Source organism: Setaria viridis, chromosome 8 (genome assembly GCF_005286985.2).
Source record: "Setaria viridis chromosome 8, Setaria_viridis_v4.0, whole genome shotgun sequence".
NCBI lineage: Eukaryota > Viridiplantae > Streptophyta > Magnoliopsida > Poales > Poaceae > Setaria > Setaria viridis.
In genome coordinates, this window is record NC_048270.2 from 32,399,749 (window position 1) to 32,418,171 (window position 18,423).

General features: G+C 46.8%; 1 protein-coding gene across 1 annotated transcript; it reads right to left on the reverse strand.

Annotated features, from left to right (window-relative positions):
• Positions 1-324: 324 nt before the first annotated feature.
• Positions 325-2,157, reverse strand: LOC117834047 (hydroquinone glucosyltransferase). The gene has a single exon (XM_034713662.2). The coding sequence runs from the start codon at positions 1,994-1,996 to the stop codon at positions 530-532; it is 1,467 nt and encodes a 488-aa protein (XP_034569553.1). The 5' UTR covers positions 1,997-2,157; the 3' UTR covers positions 325-529.
• Positions 2,158-18,423: the final 16,266 nt, after the last annotated feature.

Consider the following 18,423-nt stretch of genomic DNA (forward strand, 5'->3'; position numbering starts at 1 on the left):
CCAAACACGCCCTAAGAATGCATCCAACTAGTAACATATTCTCAGTCTTCAGAATCTTCAGATACGGTGTGGCATGCGCTTTTACAATTATCATGCAGCATGATTCTATCCTAATCCTGAATGGTCCTTTAGATTGAGAATTGGTTTTTGAGTTATTTGCTTTTGATCAAAACTACATGTGTGGTTATAGCAGTATCCTATTACATCTAATAATTTTAGACTGATCCTCCTTTCTAGGGAGGCTGAAGCTAAAACTTTATCCATTATCTAAAAAAATTCTAATCATGAATTTAACTTTGCAAAGTTGCGAAATAGAATAGCATCTTAGCACGCAATTAAGCTCTCTGTACCTTGCTACCTACTAATGGAGTAGGATAATAGTTACAAGTTGCAAGTTACAATCAAAAGTTTATAGAATACAAGAGGACAAACCATCATTGGGACATGGGGCCATAGGATGGTGGAGGGTGGCGGCTAGCTAGGATTGCATTGCAGCTAGGTGTAGTCTCAGCCTTCAGCTTGGCATCATCTAGTTCTCTCCACCTGTCCACTTCTCCACCACCTCGGCGAGAGCGGCGGCGGCGGCGCCGCCTTCCTGGAGCCCCTCCGCCGCGGCCTTCTGGAGCTCCGCCACCTTGGCCCGCACCGCGGCGCCGCTCCCTTCCCCCTCCATCAGCTCCCGCACTGCCGCCGCGATCTTCTCCCTCCCCTTGGACTCGGGGACGCGGATCGCGGCGCCGACCCCCTCCGCCGAGAGCATCACCGCGTTCTGCCTCTGCTCGGCGTAGAGCGGCCACGCCACCATGGGCACGCCGTGGACGAGGCTCTCCAGCACCGAGTTCCACCCGCAGTGCGTCAGGAACCCGCCCGTGGCGCGGTGGGCCAGCACCTTTATCTGCGGGGCCCACGAGGGCACCACGAGGCCCACTTCCTTTGTCCGCTCCACGAAGCCTTCGGGGAGGTACGCGAAGGGGTCCTTCTTGCTCTCGGCGTCGTAGTAGTTGTCGTTGACGGCGCCCTCGTCGCTGGGGCTCCGCACCACCCACAGGAAGCGCTGCCCGCTGAGCTCCAGCCCGAGCGCGAGCTCCCGCATCTGCTCCGTGGGAAGCGCGCCGCCGGAGCCGAAGGACACGAAGATCACCGACCTGTCCGGCTGCCGGTCGAGCCACTCCAGGCACGCCGCGTCGTTCTTGCTGCCGCCGGTGTCGGCCTGGATGAGCGGGCCGATCGGGTACACCACGGGGCGCCCGGGGGCCGGCTGGCGGAGGATCTTGGCCGGGCCCGGCTCGACGGCGTCGAAGGAGTTGACGAGGATGGCGTCGGCCTCGCGGTACTTGCTGCCGTGGTGGACCATCCACTTGTAGCAGGGGTTGGTCTTGTCCTGCAGCGGCATGAGGACGTCGGGCCCCGGGATGGGCACGCACCCGGGGAGGCGGAGCGGCTCGGCGAGGTCCCGGAACTCGCCGGGGACGGAGGTGTCGAGCTCCGGGAGGTGGAGGATGAGCGTGAGCACGTGGAGGTTGGTCGGGAAGAAGAGGTACCTCCGGTCCACGCCGGCGTCGCGCGCCGCGTCGAACGAGTCGGCGCCGAAGAGGTCGGCGACGAACGCGGCGAGGCGGCCGGTCGTCCGCTTCAGGCCGAGGAGTATGTCGGTGAGCGCCGGGACGCTGCGCGCGCACTCCTCCGACATGAGCGTCTCGATGGCGGCGCCGCGGGGCAGGTCGGAGAGGTCGACGGGCGGGAGCGAGAGGGAGGACACGGCGGGCGGGAGCGAGGAGAGGAACGCGCGCTGCGTCGCCGACGCCGTCGACGCGAAGGTGATGAGCGTCGCCGTCGCCCCGTGCCGCGACGCCAGGCGCTTGGCCAGCTCCGCCAGCGGGATCAGGTGGCCCATCCCTGGGGTCACCAGCATCGCCACGTGCGGCGGCGGCGGAGACGCCGGCGCCGCCGCGCCGTTGCCGTTGCAGCACGAGCCGTTGGCGGCGGCGTGCTCCATTTCTGGGGTGAGCGCGAGCGGCGGTGTTTCTGGCCGGCCGGTGGTGGTGGTGGAAGCCTTTTCGGGTGGTTGTGATCGATCTGATCAGGAAGCTGGTGCTCCTGTGGTGGCGGCGCGCGGTGGTGTGGTGGTGGTGGGTTGGCCGGGGGACGTGTGGTGTGGCCGGGCTTTATAAGGGGTGGGGGCAGCGACGGCGAGTGCCGTGGTGGGGTTGGGGACCGGCCGGCCTGGGCGAGCGAGTGGTAAAGGGAGTGGACCGGGGGAGCAATAATTCAGCCATGATGGTGAGCTCAGGGAGGCGTCATCATCACGCACGCCCGCGGAACGCGAGGAGAAGAGGGAGTGTCCTGGGTTGGGGGCTAGCTAATTACGTCATGAAGGTGGCTTCTTCTTCTTCTTCCTCTTCAATTCTTTGGGTGATCTGCAGTTGAGTTCATCATATGGATGTCTATTTCTCCCAGTTGGACCATCAGATGCATATATTGTTTTCTAAGGGGGCGTTTTCTTCCCGTGTCTTATTTTTAGCACGTGTCACATCGAATGTTTAGATACTAATTAGGAGTAGTAAACGTAGACTATTTACAAAACCAATTACATAAGTGGAATCTAAACGGCGAGACGAATCTATTAAGCCTAATTAAGTCTAATTAATCCATCATTAGCAAATATTTATTGTAGCAACACATTGTCAAATCATGGACTAATTAGGCTTAATAGATTCGTCTCGCCGTTTAGATTCGTCTTATGTAATGGGTTTTGTAAATAGTCTACGTTTAATACTCCTAATTAGTATCTAAACATTCGATGTGACGGGTGCTAAAAATAAGTTAGTGGAAGAAAACGGGGCCTAAGTTCATATTGAAAGATGCAATTAGTTTTTTCTTAACATCTGCATCTGTCGTCCCCCTGTTTTTAGTGTTAGTTGATCCCTAGTCATCTTTCTCCATGCGACGTCGGCGTGCCACCAAACCACCCCGCCCGGCGATCACCCACGAACCACCTGGAAACGAATCAAATCAAACGGCACGACGACGTCGCCGGTGACGACGCATGTGCGTCGCGCGCCGGCGGTCGGTCACCCGTGGTTTCGCGCCGCCGCGCGCCGGCTACGCGTGCTCGCCGTACGTGCTGCAGGCTGCTGCCGCGAAGGTGAGGTACAGACGGTGCAGCGCGCACGTGCGGGTTCCGACCCGGGACGACGCTACCGCTGCTGCGTGCGGCGAGCCGGTGACCGGAGGCGGGCGTCAGCTAGCGACAGTGATGCGGTCGTCGCCACCTGAGTCCTCAGAATGGAAAGGAAGGCACACGGGGCTTCTTCTCCTGTCTCCGTTCAGGACGGGTCCAACTTTTTGGGTACGAGCTGGTCTCGGTCGTCGTCGTCAACTCCGAGGAAGCTACTACTATAGTAGGCGGCGGTGTACGGTGTACTAGGCGGCCGGGGTCGCCTTCGCCGTGCGGCGCACGTGCCCAGCGCGAGCCCGTTCGTCTGGGTCGCGACTCGCGAGGCGTCTCCGCCTCTCCGGTTTGGTCTCTGCTGGTTGGGTCACGCGACACGTATTGGGCTTTTGTAACCCACTTTGGGCCAGTGCCCTAAAAAAACCCACTTTGGGCCAGCGGTGGGCACGTGGGCCGGCCTTCCATGCTATGCAGCTCTTTCTCGGCCCGTTTTCCTATCTTCTTCCAGACAAGCCAGCATCTAGTGGCATTCTGGCCCATCCAGAGTCAGTCAAACAACATGGGCCGTTTGCGAAGTCAACTCATACTCGTAACCCCACTATGCAAGAGGTGTTTCATTTGAGGACTAGTTTGGTATGGCTTCGGCTCCTCTGAAAACGGCTCCAACTCTAGCTCCTCTCGTGAAGTGGCTTCTCTGGTGAAGCTAAAGCTCTTTTGAAAAACTGTTTGGGAAAACAGCTCTTCCGTATAGTTTAAAATGATTAGATAAGATGAAATATCCATAATACCCTTTCCTTTTCTTTCTTTTCTTCCTATTTATTTTTCTTCTTTTTTATTCCTATTTCCTTTTCCTATTTCTTTTCTCTTGCTTCAGCCTTCCACCGCCGACCTCCTATTCTCTCTCTTCCCTATCCATCTCCCGACCCCCACCGCCTACCTCCCGGTCTCCCGCCCCCGCCACCAGTGGTCGGCCCCCACCTCTCGCCATCGCCATCGTCCACCTCCCGGCCGCCTCCGCCCCCGCCTCCTGGCCATCTCCACCCCCGCCCCCATCTCCACCTACCTACTGCTACCTCTGCCTGCCTACGGGCCCTACCCCGAGGGCAAGGGTGGGAAACAAGGAAGAGGAGCCGCGGGAGCTCGTTTTTTTAGCTCCGCCTCCCCGGAACGGCTCCTGAGAGCGGGATTCGCGGGGTGAAGCCGTCGGAGTCCTTTCGAGCGTTGCACACCCTTTGGCGGGGCTTCGGGAGAAGCCGCTCAAGGAGCCGCTCCCGGAGCCCCACCAAACGAGACCTGAGTCTACAACCATCAACTAGCTGTTATGTTCTCATCTCTTATCTAGGTATGCCCTAGTTCTCTGGTCTCTCTCACACACACATAATATCTGTGCAAGTACAGGATCATCACTATGAATCATCAGGATAAGGTCGACGACTTTTGGAATAAATGGTAACTCTTCTTAGCAGCCTCGTACTATTTCTTAAATAAAGAATCAGAGTTTACAATATACTGATGCATCAGTTCATGTATACTACAAAATATGACCAACAACTTCCATGTGGCATTACGTTGGTGATCGTGCCTATATGCACAAAAGAAAATGGTTGACTCCAACCATCTCGCGGAGTTAAGTGAATTAAGTGTTGCTCTTTCGCACGGTTACTAAAATAACGCAACTAGGTACTGCAGGTACACCTTTTATTTTTACGACACACACAGTATAGACGCATGTGCTCACATAATAAATGCACGTGCACTCACTCCTACGAATACACGTACGTTACCTTTATGAACACCTCAGTGAAATTGAGTCAGCCTATCAATATAGTTTTCGCATAGTTATTACAAATGCTACATCTATGCTAGCTGCTCCTCCTGCACAAACTCCATAATTCATTCATCATAAGTGAAATTTCTATTTTTGCGGCCTTAGGAAAGAAAAAACACTGGTCGTGGCAGGTGTAAATGGACTCTGTGTGTGTGTGTGTCGGGGGGGGGGGGGGGGGGGGGGGGTGTCATCGGGGACCATAATGCGGCCGTTCTTCTGGTACTGGTCACAGACCCAGACCTAGAACCTGAAGAACTTTGTCGTCCGTGGCCTGCGGCCAGGCGGTCGCATGGCAGACCGAGGTGAGGCGCTTTAGGATTGGGAATAGGTGAATAGCAAGGAGATGGAGGCAATGTACTCTTGCATTTGTATACGCGAGTGTGGCATGCGTAACACACACATTATAATCGTTACAAAAAGCAATATATGAAATTCTTACCCACCTTTGCACAAAAAGATTAATGGCATCATCTTGCATTGAAGACTAAGATTTTCTTCATCCCATTGTCTTCTCTTTTCTCATGACCCTCTTAGCCTAAGCATAGCAACTACACTAGCCTAAGCATAGCAAAGAATAAGCTTGGAGCAAGTCATGGGAAAAGGCCAGGCATTCTGATCGAACTTTTTGAGTCTGACCGTGTGAAATCCATAGACGATGCTATGAAGAAAGAACTAATCCCCATGAGGTCTGGGTGCCCATGGAAAACATGCATCCTTGCAGGAGGTACAATGTAAAAGGTCGCATCACATCGTTGCATGAACTGCTGTCCAGAGGCACACCGTGAGTTTGTGTGCAGTCCCTTCAGACTGTGAACACAGGCCTAACCTTGGTCTGCAACAGCATGGTCTCCTGACGTTCTAAGCATCTGCAGAGTGATGCTGCTTAGCAGGGATGACTTGCTTTCCAGCCCAAAGCTTCTCGCATATCCGGAATAGACACCCTGTCGAGGTTGATCAGTGGTATATGAACTTGTTGATGCTTTGCGCCTCGTGGTTTTTTGGCACCTAAGGCTTAGGAAGTACGATTCCTGCTGCCTTCTATTCCCAGATGCTTATAGCTGGTAGGTTCATGCTGATGTATCTCTCTCCCTTCATCCTGACTCCAATAGTAGGTGGTGTGTTTTGGTCCCTCGCTCTCATGCTCTCTATATATCCTGACTCAAATAGGATCTTTTTTTTTTTACAGCCGCTAGGTTCATGCTGCTTGTTTTTTACAGCGTCCGGTTTAGACGCAAGGCGCTGCGCGCGCGCGTGTGGATTTTTTTTTTCTTTACTTTTTAGCAACCAACAGATCGGGCATGCTTGGAGTTTTCGGTGCGCCTGTGTAGAAAAGAGAAGTTGCAGTGTTTTATGGCATGCATATTCCTCACGGCAAGCAGGCAAATGAAAAAACTAGAGAAGAAAGAGAAAATCATGCATTTATGCATGCACGCGAGAGAGGACTCTTGGAACTTAGCAAGGGAACGTAACGAAGGATTGACACTTGAGGTGACGTCGCATGGTTTTGGAGCTGATAGAACTGAAAAAAACTGGTTTAATTTTGGATCGAGTTGAAATCCTGTTCGGTTTACTGTAAAGACCAAAGCCGTATACATGCATGGGTATCGCCATTGAATAATAAACTAAAATCGATCTACTTTTACATTGTCTTTTTATCTTTTCCATTTTATCCTACTTTTGACCTGATCTCGTCTCTACTGCGTGAGAAGCCTTCCTACGCTACAGAGGCTGACATTAGGACAAAACCACCTCCTAGTCAAGTGCTTTGGCTGCCCTTTGCTAATTTGCTCCGAATACAGCTGATCGTTGCCGCCAAAGGGTGATAGCTATCCTACCAATGCAAGCTCGACAACGTGAACTGGTTCAAGTCTCCGACCTCGAGGAGATGTGATTCCTGCTGCCTTCTAATCCCAGATGAAAAACATGAATCCAATGCTCCACTAGTATTTTCATGCTGCTATTGCACATTCTCCCTTTTCCCCTTACTCCAGTAGTACGTGGTGTATGTTTCTCCATGACTCGTTGCTATCCTAAACTGAAATAGGATCAGATCGAGAAGGTAACTGCAAGATGATATGAAGTGGTAACAGAGCCGATGCATTCATATATACTAGAAGAGAGACACTCTTCAGCAAAGGAGAGTTATTGATGGGTGAAAACAGCTCCACTTAGCTCACATGATGGTATCCTGTACTACGTGAGATCTACATCATTTATGCACTTCAACAGTCACATCCATGTCTTCAAATTTCAAAGATATCTTTCGTCTATATAGGTGACAGTAGTAATTGAACAAGTAAAAAATCTCAATGCTGAAATTTGTTACTCATATAGTACCAAAGTCATCATGAGCTGATAGCACGGACACTCAATCAGGTTCTGTAACAAGCAGATTGAAATCCTCATATGCTGATACCGCACTGCAATAGATTGTTGATTATACCACGTCTGTGGATGGCATTTCCCATATATTACCCATGAATCACTGGACAAGCTTCTTCGCCGCCGCCTCACCACCACACCGACATGGCAAGGTGATCGTGACAGCACGGTGGGCGATGCTGGCTAGCTTCTTCGCCGCCGCCTCTAGGGCAGCTCCGAACATGTGCTCATTGAGGACCACGGTTGGTGCAGTCCAGATAGGTGCCGGCACCAGTTGAGGATGTTTATTTTACACCAAATACTATGCTTAAGGGAGGTGTGGTTCCTGATGCCTCCTAGTCTTAGGTTCCAACCCACTGCATCATCATCACTAATTAAGAGTTTCTTGATTCCATATATCGCCCTCTGTTTTCTCTAGAGTCTATTAGCAAGTGAGTTGTATACCTACACAGGCAAGTAGCAACTACTATCCTGATTCCTAAGGATAGCAAAGACTAAGCTTGATATATAGATGTCATCGGAAAAGTAATACATTATCATGCATGTATAGCATTTGGATACATGAAACAAAAAGATATGACGAGATGTTCTCTTTTTATGAGTGAGGTTTGTACTTTCACAACTGGAGATTGGTAGGTGCACTCATAACCTCATAGATGATCATATATCTTGCATCAGCACAAAATATCTGTACCATTATAAACCAGCATCAATTGCATATTCATGTCTTGAAATGCCAGAGATGCATGTCGTCTTCCACTTGACAATGATTTGCTAAAAGAAACATATGGATACGAATACAAATTTTGTATGTTTTTTTTAAATCTCAGCTAGCAAGTGCTACACATATCTATACAGTTCACTCATTTTGCGTGAACGCTTTGGGGATGGAGTCTCCTCAGGGACGGGGACTCGGCCTTTCGTCTCGTAGGTCTCACGGACCCAGGCCTGGAACGCGAAGAACTCGTCCTTGACGCCCGCCTGCGACGCCCTGAGCCTCTCCACGGCCGCCACCTCCCGCTCGATCTCCTCCGGCGACATCATCGTGCACTTCCTGGGGTCGTACGGAAGAGGGGGGGGGGGGGGGGGATTCAACCTCTTCTGCGACAGGATCCAGCAGAGGTAGTTCTCCGGCATGTCAACGTACTTGATCCCCGTGGCCTCGTCCACCACGACGCCGCGGTCGTCGCTTGCCACTGTCGTCTCATCATCGGCAGCGGTGGCCGCGGCCTGTTCTTGCTCGACAACCTCCTCCAACTTCCTTTTGGAACCGACCATGACCTCCTGCGCCGCCGTCGCTGTTGAAACTTGAAACATCGTTGCTGGCCATCGATTGTATTCGTATCCTTGGTCTACAAGACCTCACTATTTTATAGATTAATCTAACCGGTCACTAACGCCAGATGTCAAGGTACAGATCACCAATGCCACCATCCAAGGATCAGCTACAAGGGATCAAAGCATGAGTCTGTCGTCCCCACCAGCTACAAGGAACCAAAGCATGAGTCTGTCGTCCCCACCAGCTACAAGGGACCAAAACATCAGTCCACTGTTGCCTTAGCTTCCACTTCCTAAAAAGAAAAACACGAATGCTTCAATCCCGCCACCTCCTAAGCACAAGGAAAAACACATGTCCTAAGAAGAAAAGTCTGCACCTCCGAAGTTGGCATATGAACGCACAGATGAGGAATGCGACCGGATATCTAAGGCTGAGGTTGCTGCTCACTTTGCGCGAAAGAAGAAGTCCGAGGAACCACCAATTGATGAAGTAACGAAGAAATACTTTAAATCTCTGGTGGTTAAAAAAGTGATGAAAGAACCCATCTCAGACTACGACCACTCAATCACAAAGTCATATGAGAAGGAAAAAAGATCACGGTCCACCATTCCCCAACTTGGAGAACAATCTCAACAATCGATCGATCTGCTCAAGTGCTTTCAAAAGAAGATGAGATTCTAGCTGAATGGATTACTGAGACCAATCTCACAAAAGAGCAACTCCTAGGGGCGGACGATATCCAAACTCACCCAGGTGCTGGTAAATGGGAGTTTAAGTTGGGGGAACCACTTGTGCGGCCACAATTGGTGGCTCACCTGCCAACAAAAATGTATACATTTCATAAATGGTACATGGAGGCAGCTGCAGATGGACGGATCATGTTCACAGCTCGGGTTCAAGATCGTGATTACTTTCGAGGGCCAGATGACATATGGATTGAGTTTGAAAGTCCTCATTAATTGTACCATCAAGACGCCCTTGACAAGTCCCTCATTAGTGCATGGGTTCTGTAAGTATTTGTTCTTATTTCTACATTCTAACTCCTACATTAATTGTGCATCATCTCATCCCCTCTTTTATTTTGTATCATGCAGAATGGAAATTCAATATTGTCGGAGAAAACATATCTATCATGTTGACTTCATGGACCCGCATGTTATAAATGAGGAATGCTTACTGAAATGGCCAAATAGGGCCATGAAGACTAGCAGCATCACATGGAATTCATACTTTTTGCCGTACAACTTTAAGTGAGTTGTTCATCCTTTTTTTCATCTATTCAAGTTAATAATAAGTATATCTAACATTGTTTGTGTATATGTACTTCCATTGGATATTGCTTGCCATCGAGATTGATCGAAGCCATGTCACGGTGCTGGACCCGAGAAGAAACCAAAAGCAGAGTACCAAAGCCTTATAGACGCGCTTAACAGGGTAAGAGCTCGCTTCATAAAAACACCCAGAACAGTTCAAGGAAGAACTTCATATCAGGGATAACTTTCCGGTATGAATTTAATTTGGACATCTACGACTGCTTGAATATTTCATAACTCATTTTTCCGAATTTAGTGTTTGAGACAGGAGGATGGAAATAACTTAAATTATGTGCATACTATTGTTGTGAGTTCATCCACGGCTTTGTATGTCCCAAACAAATAACTGACCGTGAAAGAGCCAAGTACGTAAACACAATTCATAACAATTCAATATTTTTCACTCTGCACATATATTGGTTTAAAATGATGATGTCAATTTGCACGAGATAGATTTCTGAAATGAGAGAAGATCTCATCGCCCCAGAACTACTCAGGGCAATTCAAGAATAACTATGTGGATTCGTTTTAGAGGAGGTTGTAAATCCAAAGGGAGAATTTTATTATGATGGAACAAGCATGGGTCAACTTCATCCGATAGGGACTCGGATGACGACACGTAGTGCATATTCAGAACACTTGTAATATTTGAAGTGTATATAAATTGTATAAATATAATATATGTAATCTTTACTATATGCTAGATCAATATATATTAGCGTAATATTACTACTATATGCAAACGGATACATACAATAATACGAATACTAACTAACCCACGAATTAAAATGAAAGGAAAATAAAAAATAACAATTTAGCACCGGTTACCAACCGGTACTAAACTATCATCCGCAACAGCGTGACATGGCTCATAGTTTAGTACCGGTTGGTACTACCGAGCGGTACTAAATGGCTCGTTTAGTACCGAGCATTTTGGCCGGTACTAAATGGCGTGGCATTTAGTACCGAACAAGTGATACCAATTAGACGCCCGTTACTAAAGGGGAATTACCAACCGGTCACTAGTGCTACTGTTAGTTCCTAGCAAGGCTTCCGGCCTGACCCAAGCCCAAAACCAGGGGATGTCACGAACAAGGGTCGTCCTGGAGTTGAATCATCATCATCATCCATGTGCTCTCGTCCAACAAGAATGCAGGATTTTTTATTTTTATAATTTTATTTTAACATTTTGGAAAAATATATGTCCAAATAAAAAAATTTCAAATCAATATGCATACCGCCATTTGAAATGGCTATAAAAGGCCGATTCAACCAGCGGAATTTCCCTTCTCTTGATAGTATGTTTTCAAAAAATCATAACTAATTTATATGAATTTGGATGGAGATAAAATTTATATAAAAATTGTAGTTCTCAATAAGGTCTACAAATTTGTAGTTAAAACTTTTTTCATTTGGAATCATCTTGGTGCTCAAATAGTCGACACAATGTTCAGATCTATTTGAACATTGTGTCGACTATTTGAGCACCAAGATGATTCCAAATGAAAAAAGTTTGAACTGTAGATTTCGTGAAGATATACAATTTCTGTGGAAAGTTTATCTCCATTTGAGTTTATATGAATTAGTTATGATTTTTTGAAAATGTGTTGTCCAGAGGAGGGAAATTCCCCCGGATTTTAGATCTGAACATTATATCGATCATTTGGGTACCAAGATGATTCCAAATGAAAAATGTTTGAACTACAGAGTTGTAGATCGCGTCGAGATCTATATAAAGTTTATCTGCATCCGAGTTCATATGAATTAGTTATGATTTTATGATAATGTGCTGTCCAAAGATGGGAAATATCGCCGGTTGAGTAACGTTACTATAGTGCACCTTTCGCAGGTTAAACTAGCTATAGCCGTTTCAAACGGTGATATGTGTATAGATTTACAATTTTTTATTTGAATATATATTTTTGCAAAATGCTAAAATAAGAAATATAAAAATAAAAAAAACAAGAATGCGCTGCAGAATGGCCAAGCTTGTTCGCTGGGCCGTGGCCCATGGTGATGTCTAAACATCAATAAATAAATAAACTACAATATTTAAAAATAATTTACATGAATAAATATATCAGTTTTGTATTAAATCAACATATACTTTTATTTTGCGAATCAAATCAAATCAATATCTACCTCAACATTTATGTGGGAGGGTACAAAGATTCGAGTACTAGTGAATAACCTAAACTTGAATGTATCTCATATTTATTTGATAAATGATAATGGTTCAAGATAGGAAACCATACAATAAGGGTATCCCAATATTAATTTAGGAGATACTTCAAGATACTTTCTTTGTTTCCACCATTAGATTTTTCAGGATGGACGGCTCTATTTTCTCCAACTATTCTAAAATTTCTCAATATAATAAATTAGTACACAGCCTAAAATGCATCCTGCCTCTATATAACCAATGAGTAAACAAAGCAATAAGCATACTGGAATAGAACAGGACAACCACAGGCATACCAACATTGTTCTTCTCCACATGGCGACCGTCAAGAGCAACACAACGAGGGCTATGTGTGCTGCTCTTTGCATTCTTGTGATGGTGCCTTCAGCCGTATTAGCTGAACTCGTGGTGGGTATGTATATCTAACAGCTTTTGCACTTACCATGGCCTCGTTACAGCCGTGCATGTTTTCTAAGTGAGATGTGGATCCCATGCACTTGCAGTTGATCGAGTTCATATTCCTATGGACCAATGCTCTTATCAGAAATGCATCACAGAATGTATACATAGGATCAGAAGGGCTTACATACTTGTAGAGGGATACTGCGAGACAACTAAGATGTGTTTCTGCAAATATTCTGAGGAACGACATCCTCCCACGTTGGAATAGTTGCTGCTGCAGAGGATGATATGATAATGGATTTAGTACTGATGTGGGCGTTGATGGAATGCAGCCGATACCAGAATGTTCTTGCATGATATGTGTTTGTATACCCAAATAAATATAATAAAATAAATGCGTCCCTGTTTTGCTCTTGTCCTCGCCTGTGTTTATTTCGCTGCCAAACTCCATGCCAATAATAAATGGCGTATCCATGATTTTCACTAGTGAACATTGGTTCTAGCCCTCAGTACTGGTAGATTTTTGATCCAGTACTAATATGAGCATTAATACCGGGTCTAACGGCTAGTTTCCTAGGAGCCCCTTATGATCCTCTATAGTACCGGTTAGGAGCTCCAACCGGTACTAAAGGTCACTTATTAGTACCGGTTAGAGCCCCCAACCGGTACTAACTTCCCTCCTATAAATTGGACATCTTCTTCCTCCTGCCCGAGCCATTTCCTCCAGCTCAGGCTTCATCCATTCATAGCGAAATAGAGGAGGTGCTACAAGATTTTTGACCATTTCGTGAGGATTTCACTCATTCAAGTGTTCTAAAGGTTAGAAAATTTATCCTCCTTGATACATGGTTAGTATACGAAGTTTTATGCTTTAGAGCTAGAGTAATTTGTGATTTTTAGAATAGGTACAATGGAGAAAATTTTCATTTATACGCATGTGTTATTTAGAGCTCATATTTGTGATTTTTAGAATAAGCTACAATTTTTTTGATGCTATATTTCATATTAGTCAAAGAAATTGATACGATGTTAGAGTAATAATTTCATAGTTTAGTCCTTTACAAATATGAGCTAAATAAATTATGGAGAAAAATATAATTTGTTCATATTTTAGTCATTTGCAAATATGAGCGAGATAAATTATGGTACAATGAAATAGAGGTACGTAATTAGTCATTTTTATAATAAGTTATAATGGAGAAACTTTTCATTTTTATGTTATGTTTGAGCCAGATAAATTGTGGGGAAAAATATAATTTGTTCATAGTTTAGTCATTTGTAAATATAAGCTAAATAAATTGTGGTACATAGAGATGGCTACTGCTGCTGGAGGTAGTGGTGATGGTGGGGACGATCGTCGTTCCTCTCGCGGCAAGGGGAAAACCATAGTTGGCCCTCATGATAAGCCGAAGAAAATGAGCACGTGGGAGAGAGCAATGCTTCGTTATTTGCAAAGATGTTATGAAGATGCTGTTGCGGCGGGTCAGGAATCTCCTTTTGGTGGTTGTTATGCTCCACCGCTAGTCCCGGGTGTTTCAGGTTCACTTAGTACTACCATTGCAGGAGGCATAAATAAACCACAGGATGAGGCTGGATTAGCGAAACCTTCATCTTTGCCGCCTAAGGATGCTTAAAGTCCTCCTAGATTGTACTCAATGGATGGTTTTTCGTAGTGTATCATGTTTTTTGTCTGAAATTTAAATTTGTGTATTTTTATCTAAACTTTCAGCAACATTTGAGTTTAATGGTATTTGTATCATGTTTGTTATGTTTCATGTATAATTCTATGAATGATCAGAATACCTTTGGTTTGGTAACACTTTGTAGATGGATCGATAATGGATACACAACGCAGACAAACGCTCCATGGAGTATATTAATGGCTTGCGTGGTTTTCTCGATCTGGCAAAATCCAACAAGCCGTCATCTAGTTTCATTTGTACCGGTTGTTTATACCAACCGGTACTAGATTGGCCTCGGCCACGCGTGGCTTGGCAGCCAATCTAATACTGGTTAGTATCAACAACTGGTACCAAAAGGGAACCTTTAGTACCGAAATAGCAATACCGGTTGCACAACCGCTACTAAAAGAGGATTAGGATCCGGTACTAAAAACACTTTCCCCATTAGTATTTTGTACACGGCCTATCCTTGCTTAGCCTTGCATGGCGTGACGGTATGTTGAGAAGCCATTGCTAATTACTTCATATGAACGGGAATTAGCTGTTGGCTCCCACTCATTTTATTCACACAAGAAGCACTTATCTTTGTGGTACCAATAAATAAAATTATAAATAAATAAACATATCCAAAACATAAGTATACCAATAAATAAAATTATAAATAAATAAACATATCAATAAATAGATAATATCAATCAATAAATAAATAAGCTAAAGTACATCAAAATAATTTACATCATTGAATGAATCAATATTTTAAAACAATTTACATTAGTAAATATATCAATTGCAAAGTAAATAAAAATATTATATCTATAGTATGGCTTGGAGATGTACTGGAGGTGTATCTCATATTTATTTGATAATGGTGCAAGATATCAAACCATATAATAGGGGTAGCTCGACATTAATTTAGGAGGGCACATAGATTCATGTATTAAATAAGTATGATACATCTCGTATTTATTTGATAATGGTGCAAGATATCAAAACATACTACAGATATTCATTAATTTGGCGGGATATATACAGATATATTCTTGTAATAAATAAGTACACGGCGTAAGATGCTTCCCTGCCTCTATATAACCAAGAGCCAAGAAATCAACAAGCATACTGGAACATAACAGGACAGCGCTATATATAGGCATACCATCATCGTTCTTCTCAAGATGGCTGTCATCAAGAGCAACGTGACGAGAGCTGTGTGCGCTGCCGCTCTCTGCAATCTTGTGATGGCGTCTTCGTCCCAGTCAGAACTCGTCGAGTGTATGTTTCTAATCAAACTGCTTTAATTTGTATTTACCATGTTTTTCATTGTGTTCGGGCAATGGCTTAGTACTAAGTGTGATGTTGATCGCATGCACGTGCAGTTGATAAAATATGTGTCAAATTGGACCCGTGCGCTAAGAGCAACTGTGACATAAAATGTTTAGAGGTGGCCAGAGAGCAAAAGCACCCTTACCCTGCACTGGCGGCATGCGACAAAACTGATGAGTGTTGCTGCAGATTTTATCATGAACAACATCCACCGCCGCCTCCCCCTGTTGGAATAGTTGCTGCTGGTGCAGAGGATGATAACGGGTTCCTTGGTTGAGTAATATTGAAATGGACGCCGATGGCTAGATTCATTTCATGAATGCAGTAAATATTAGAATTCTCTGCCATCATGTAATGCATCCATGATATGTGTTACTAGCTATCAAATTAAATCTAATAAAATAATGCGTCCCTGGCATTATATCCTGGTTAAGAATATTCAAGTTACGTAGCCCTCCTTATAGACGGACCAACAACCAATCTCTTCTGTTCCGTGCATGCCTCAAGGTCCATCCTTCCTGCGCCACCACACCCATCCATCCGCCGTGACCGATCTAGGCCGCCGGTCGTCCATGCCGAACAAAGACAAAACAACATGTGCTTCTCATGGAGACTGAACGTAACCGTCTCCAAACCACTGTCTTCATGTGCACTGCCGGGCCTCACTCTTCTCCGAAACTCTGTGCGACTCCGACGGAAGAATTGCGGCGAACATCCTTGACATTATATGGCCAAGCTCGCACCGCTGTCTCTCCTCTGCCTGGATTGTGATTTCCCCCTCATGAATCGCTCGTTCTTTATTATCGGCTTCCGTGATATGAGTCCAGCTCGGCCGCGAACTCTGACTGAGCATGCATGCATGTTCCCTCGACGACCCCCTCGCGACTGGCCGCTAGTACAAGGTGTTGTTTCCTCATGATCATGCATCGTCCTTTAATTTGGATAATTTTGATTGACGATGATAGCATATAATCCCTTTTTGGGAGTAGAGGAAGGGATATGACTTAGCAAGCCATCGCCAAGCATATGCCTCCAACAAATGCAAGCACCAATCCCAGCTCCAATCGTTCCCTTTTCCAGACCCAAATCGTTCCCATTTCTTCTCCTCCCTTTCAGTGGCCCCTCCCTCACGACAAGCGCGCGCTGGTATTAAGGGCATGCTTGGATCACTTCCAACGGAGGCCCCGCCAATTATTTGGCCGTTGACTGAAAAGGCGCAGCCGTTTGGATTGAAGCCGGAGATTGGCGTGCCCTGAAGCCGGCACCCGCGTGTAGTTTATTTTCCGCGCCTGCACGGGGTGAAATGACGGGCGGTGGAATTGGTCGCCAAAGAATTGGCGAGCCGCAGTTTGGCAGAGATTGGCAGGGCGTGCGTAGGCAAAAAGCAAACGGCCCCTAAATCGAGAGCCCCTGATCTGGAAAGAGAACGAGGTAAAGGAGGGGACGAAGGTAGCTAGAAAAGGAAAAAAGAAATCCGAAAGACTTCGAATGGAAGTCATCACGACGACGTAGGCTGCTTCGGGAAAAAAAAATCCATCAGAACCATCTACAGACGCGCCGAACTAGGCACGACCTGAGAGCAAGGGCGCCAAGCAACCTCAGACGAACGCGCTCGCGTGCAAGGAAAAAAAGAGCCCGCACGCGGACGATGGAGCACGACGCGTCACAAAAAGACCACGAAAGCTCCATCCATCCAAGATATTTTTGGTGCGTTTCGTAACCTGGGCTGCCTCAGCCTCTGGGCTGCCTCAGCCGGGCTCGTGAGCCAGGCTCCAGCCAGACAGGTCAGGCCTATAAGGTGCAGAAATGTTGATTGGCAAATCTGTATCTATAGTGATGGCTAGACTGCGATGGTATTTGTTAGGATGGACAACAAAAGTAAGTTTACCTTGCATTTAGAACGTGGTAGCGTTACCAACCAGCACACCATCTTCTTCCTTGCTGCCTCAGCAATCTATCCAACTTCAAGAGCTGCATCTTCCTCCTCGCTGGCCCCCACACGCCACGCCTCTGCACCCTCCGCGGCCGTGCCCTGCCTCCCCCTGCCTCTCCGCAGCCATGCATCACCGCTCCTCGTGGTCGCGCACCTCTCAGCCGCTGCTGATGTTGCTGAGCTCACCAAGACACCCTCGCTCGCCACCACTTCTGCTCGCCGCGGCTGCTTCGCGCCGCCGCCATCGGGGCCCGCCTGCTTTGAAGCCTCCCGCCATAACTACTTCGTGCCACCACGGCCGCGATGCCCACCTGCGCGCAACTGCCGCAGCTTCGCTCTGCCGTGGCGCCACAGCCCCCGCGTTGTTCTGTTGTAGCCTGTGCTGGCCTCCAGCAGCCTCCTCCTTGCCTCAATTTCGACATCCGTAAGCTCAATTGGAAGGTGGTGAACATGATTTGGTAGCCAACGTGCTCAATTTGTGTGACGACATGTTCGATTTAACATGTGAGATTTCAATTCGGGGGAGGACAAGCATGATTTGATGGCTACCAATTTCAATTATGTGAGGGGGATGTCAATTTTAGTGATTGCGGCATCAATTGGAGAAGCGATGGAGAAGTACATAGAACATCCATGGCTGGCATGAGCGGAGTCGTGACTGAGTTATCCACCAGAGAGAAAAAGACGAGACCAGGCTTGGGGAGGAGCGGCAACGGGGGAATGATTTCAGGTGAGACCTCAACATCCTCGCCGTCGGGGCCCTCGCTGTTGAGGTCCATCACGTGTAGGTGTGGGAAGTGGCGGCGCTGACCCACCATCGACAGAGTTGGTGTTAGCCATGTGTGAGGAAAAGAAGACCGACCTCTCAGTGCCGTAGCGGGAACACGGGCCTCAGGGCCTCCACGGTACTCGCGCGCCACCACGGCACCT

Coding starts and splice junctions, on each gene's coding strand:
- LOC117834047 (XM_034713662.2), bottom strand. CDS start 1,996: ATGGAGCACGCCGCCGCCAACGGCTCGTGCTGCAACGGCAACGGCGCG.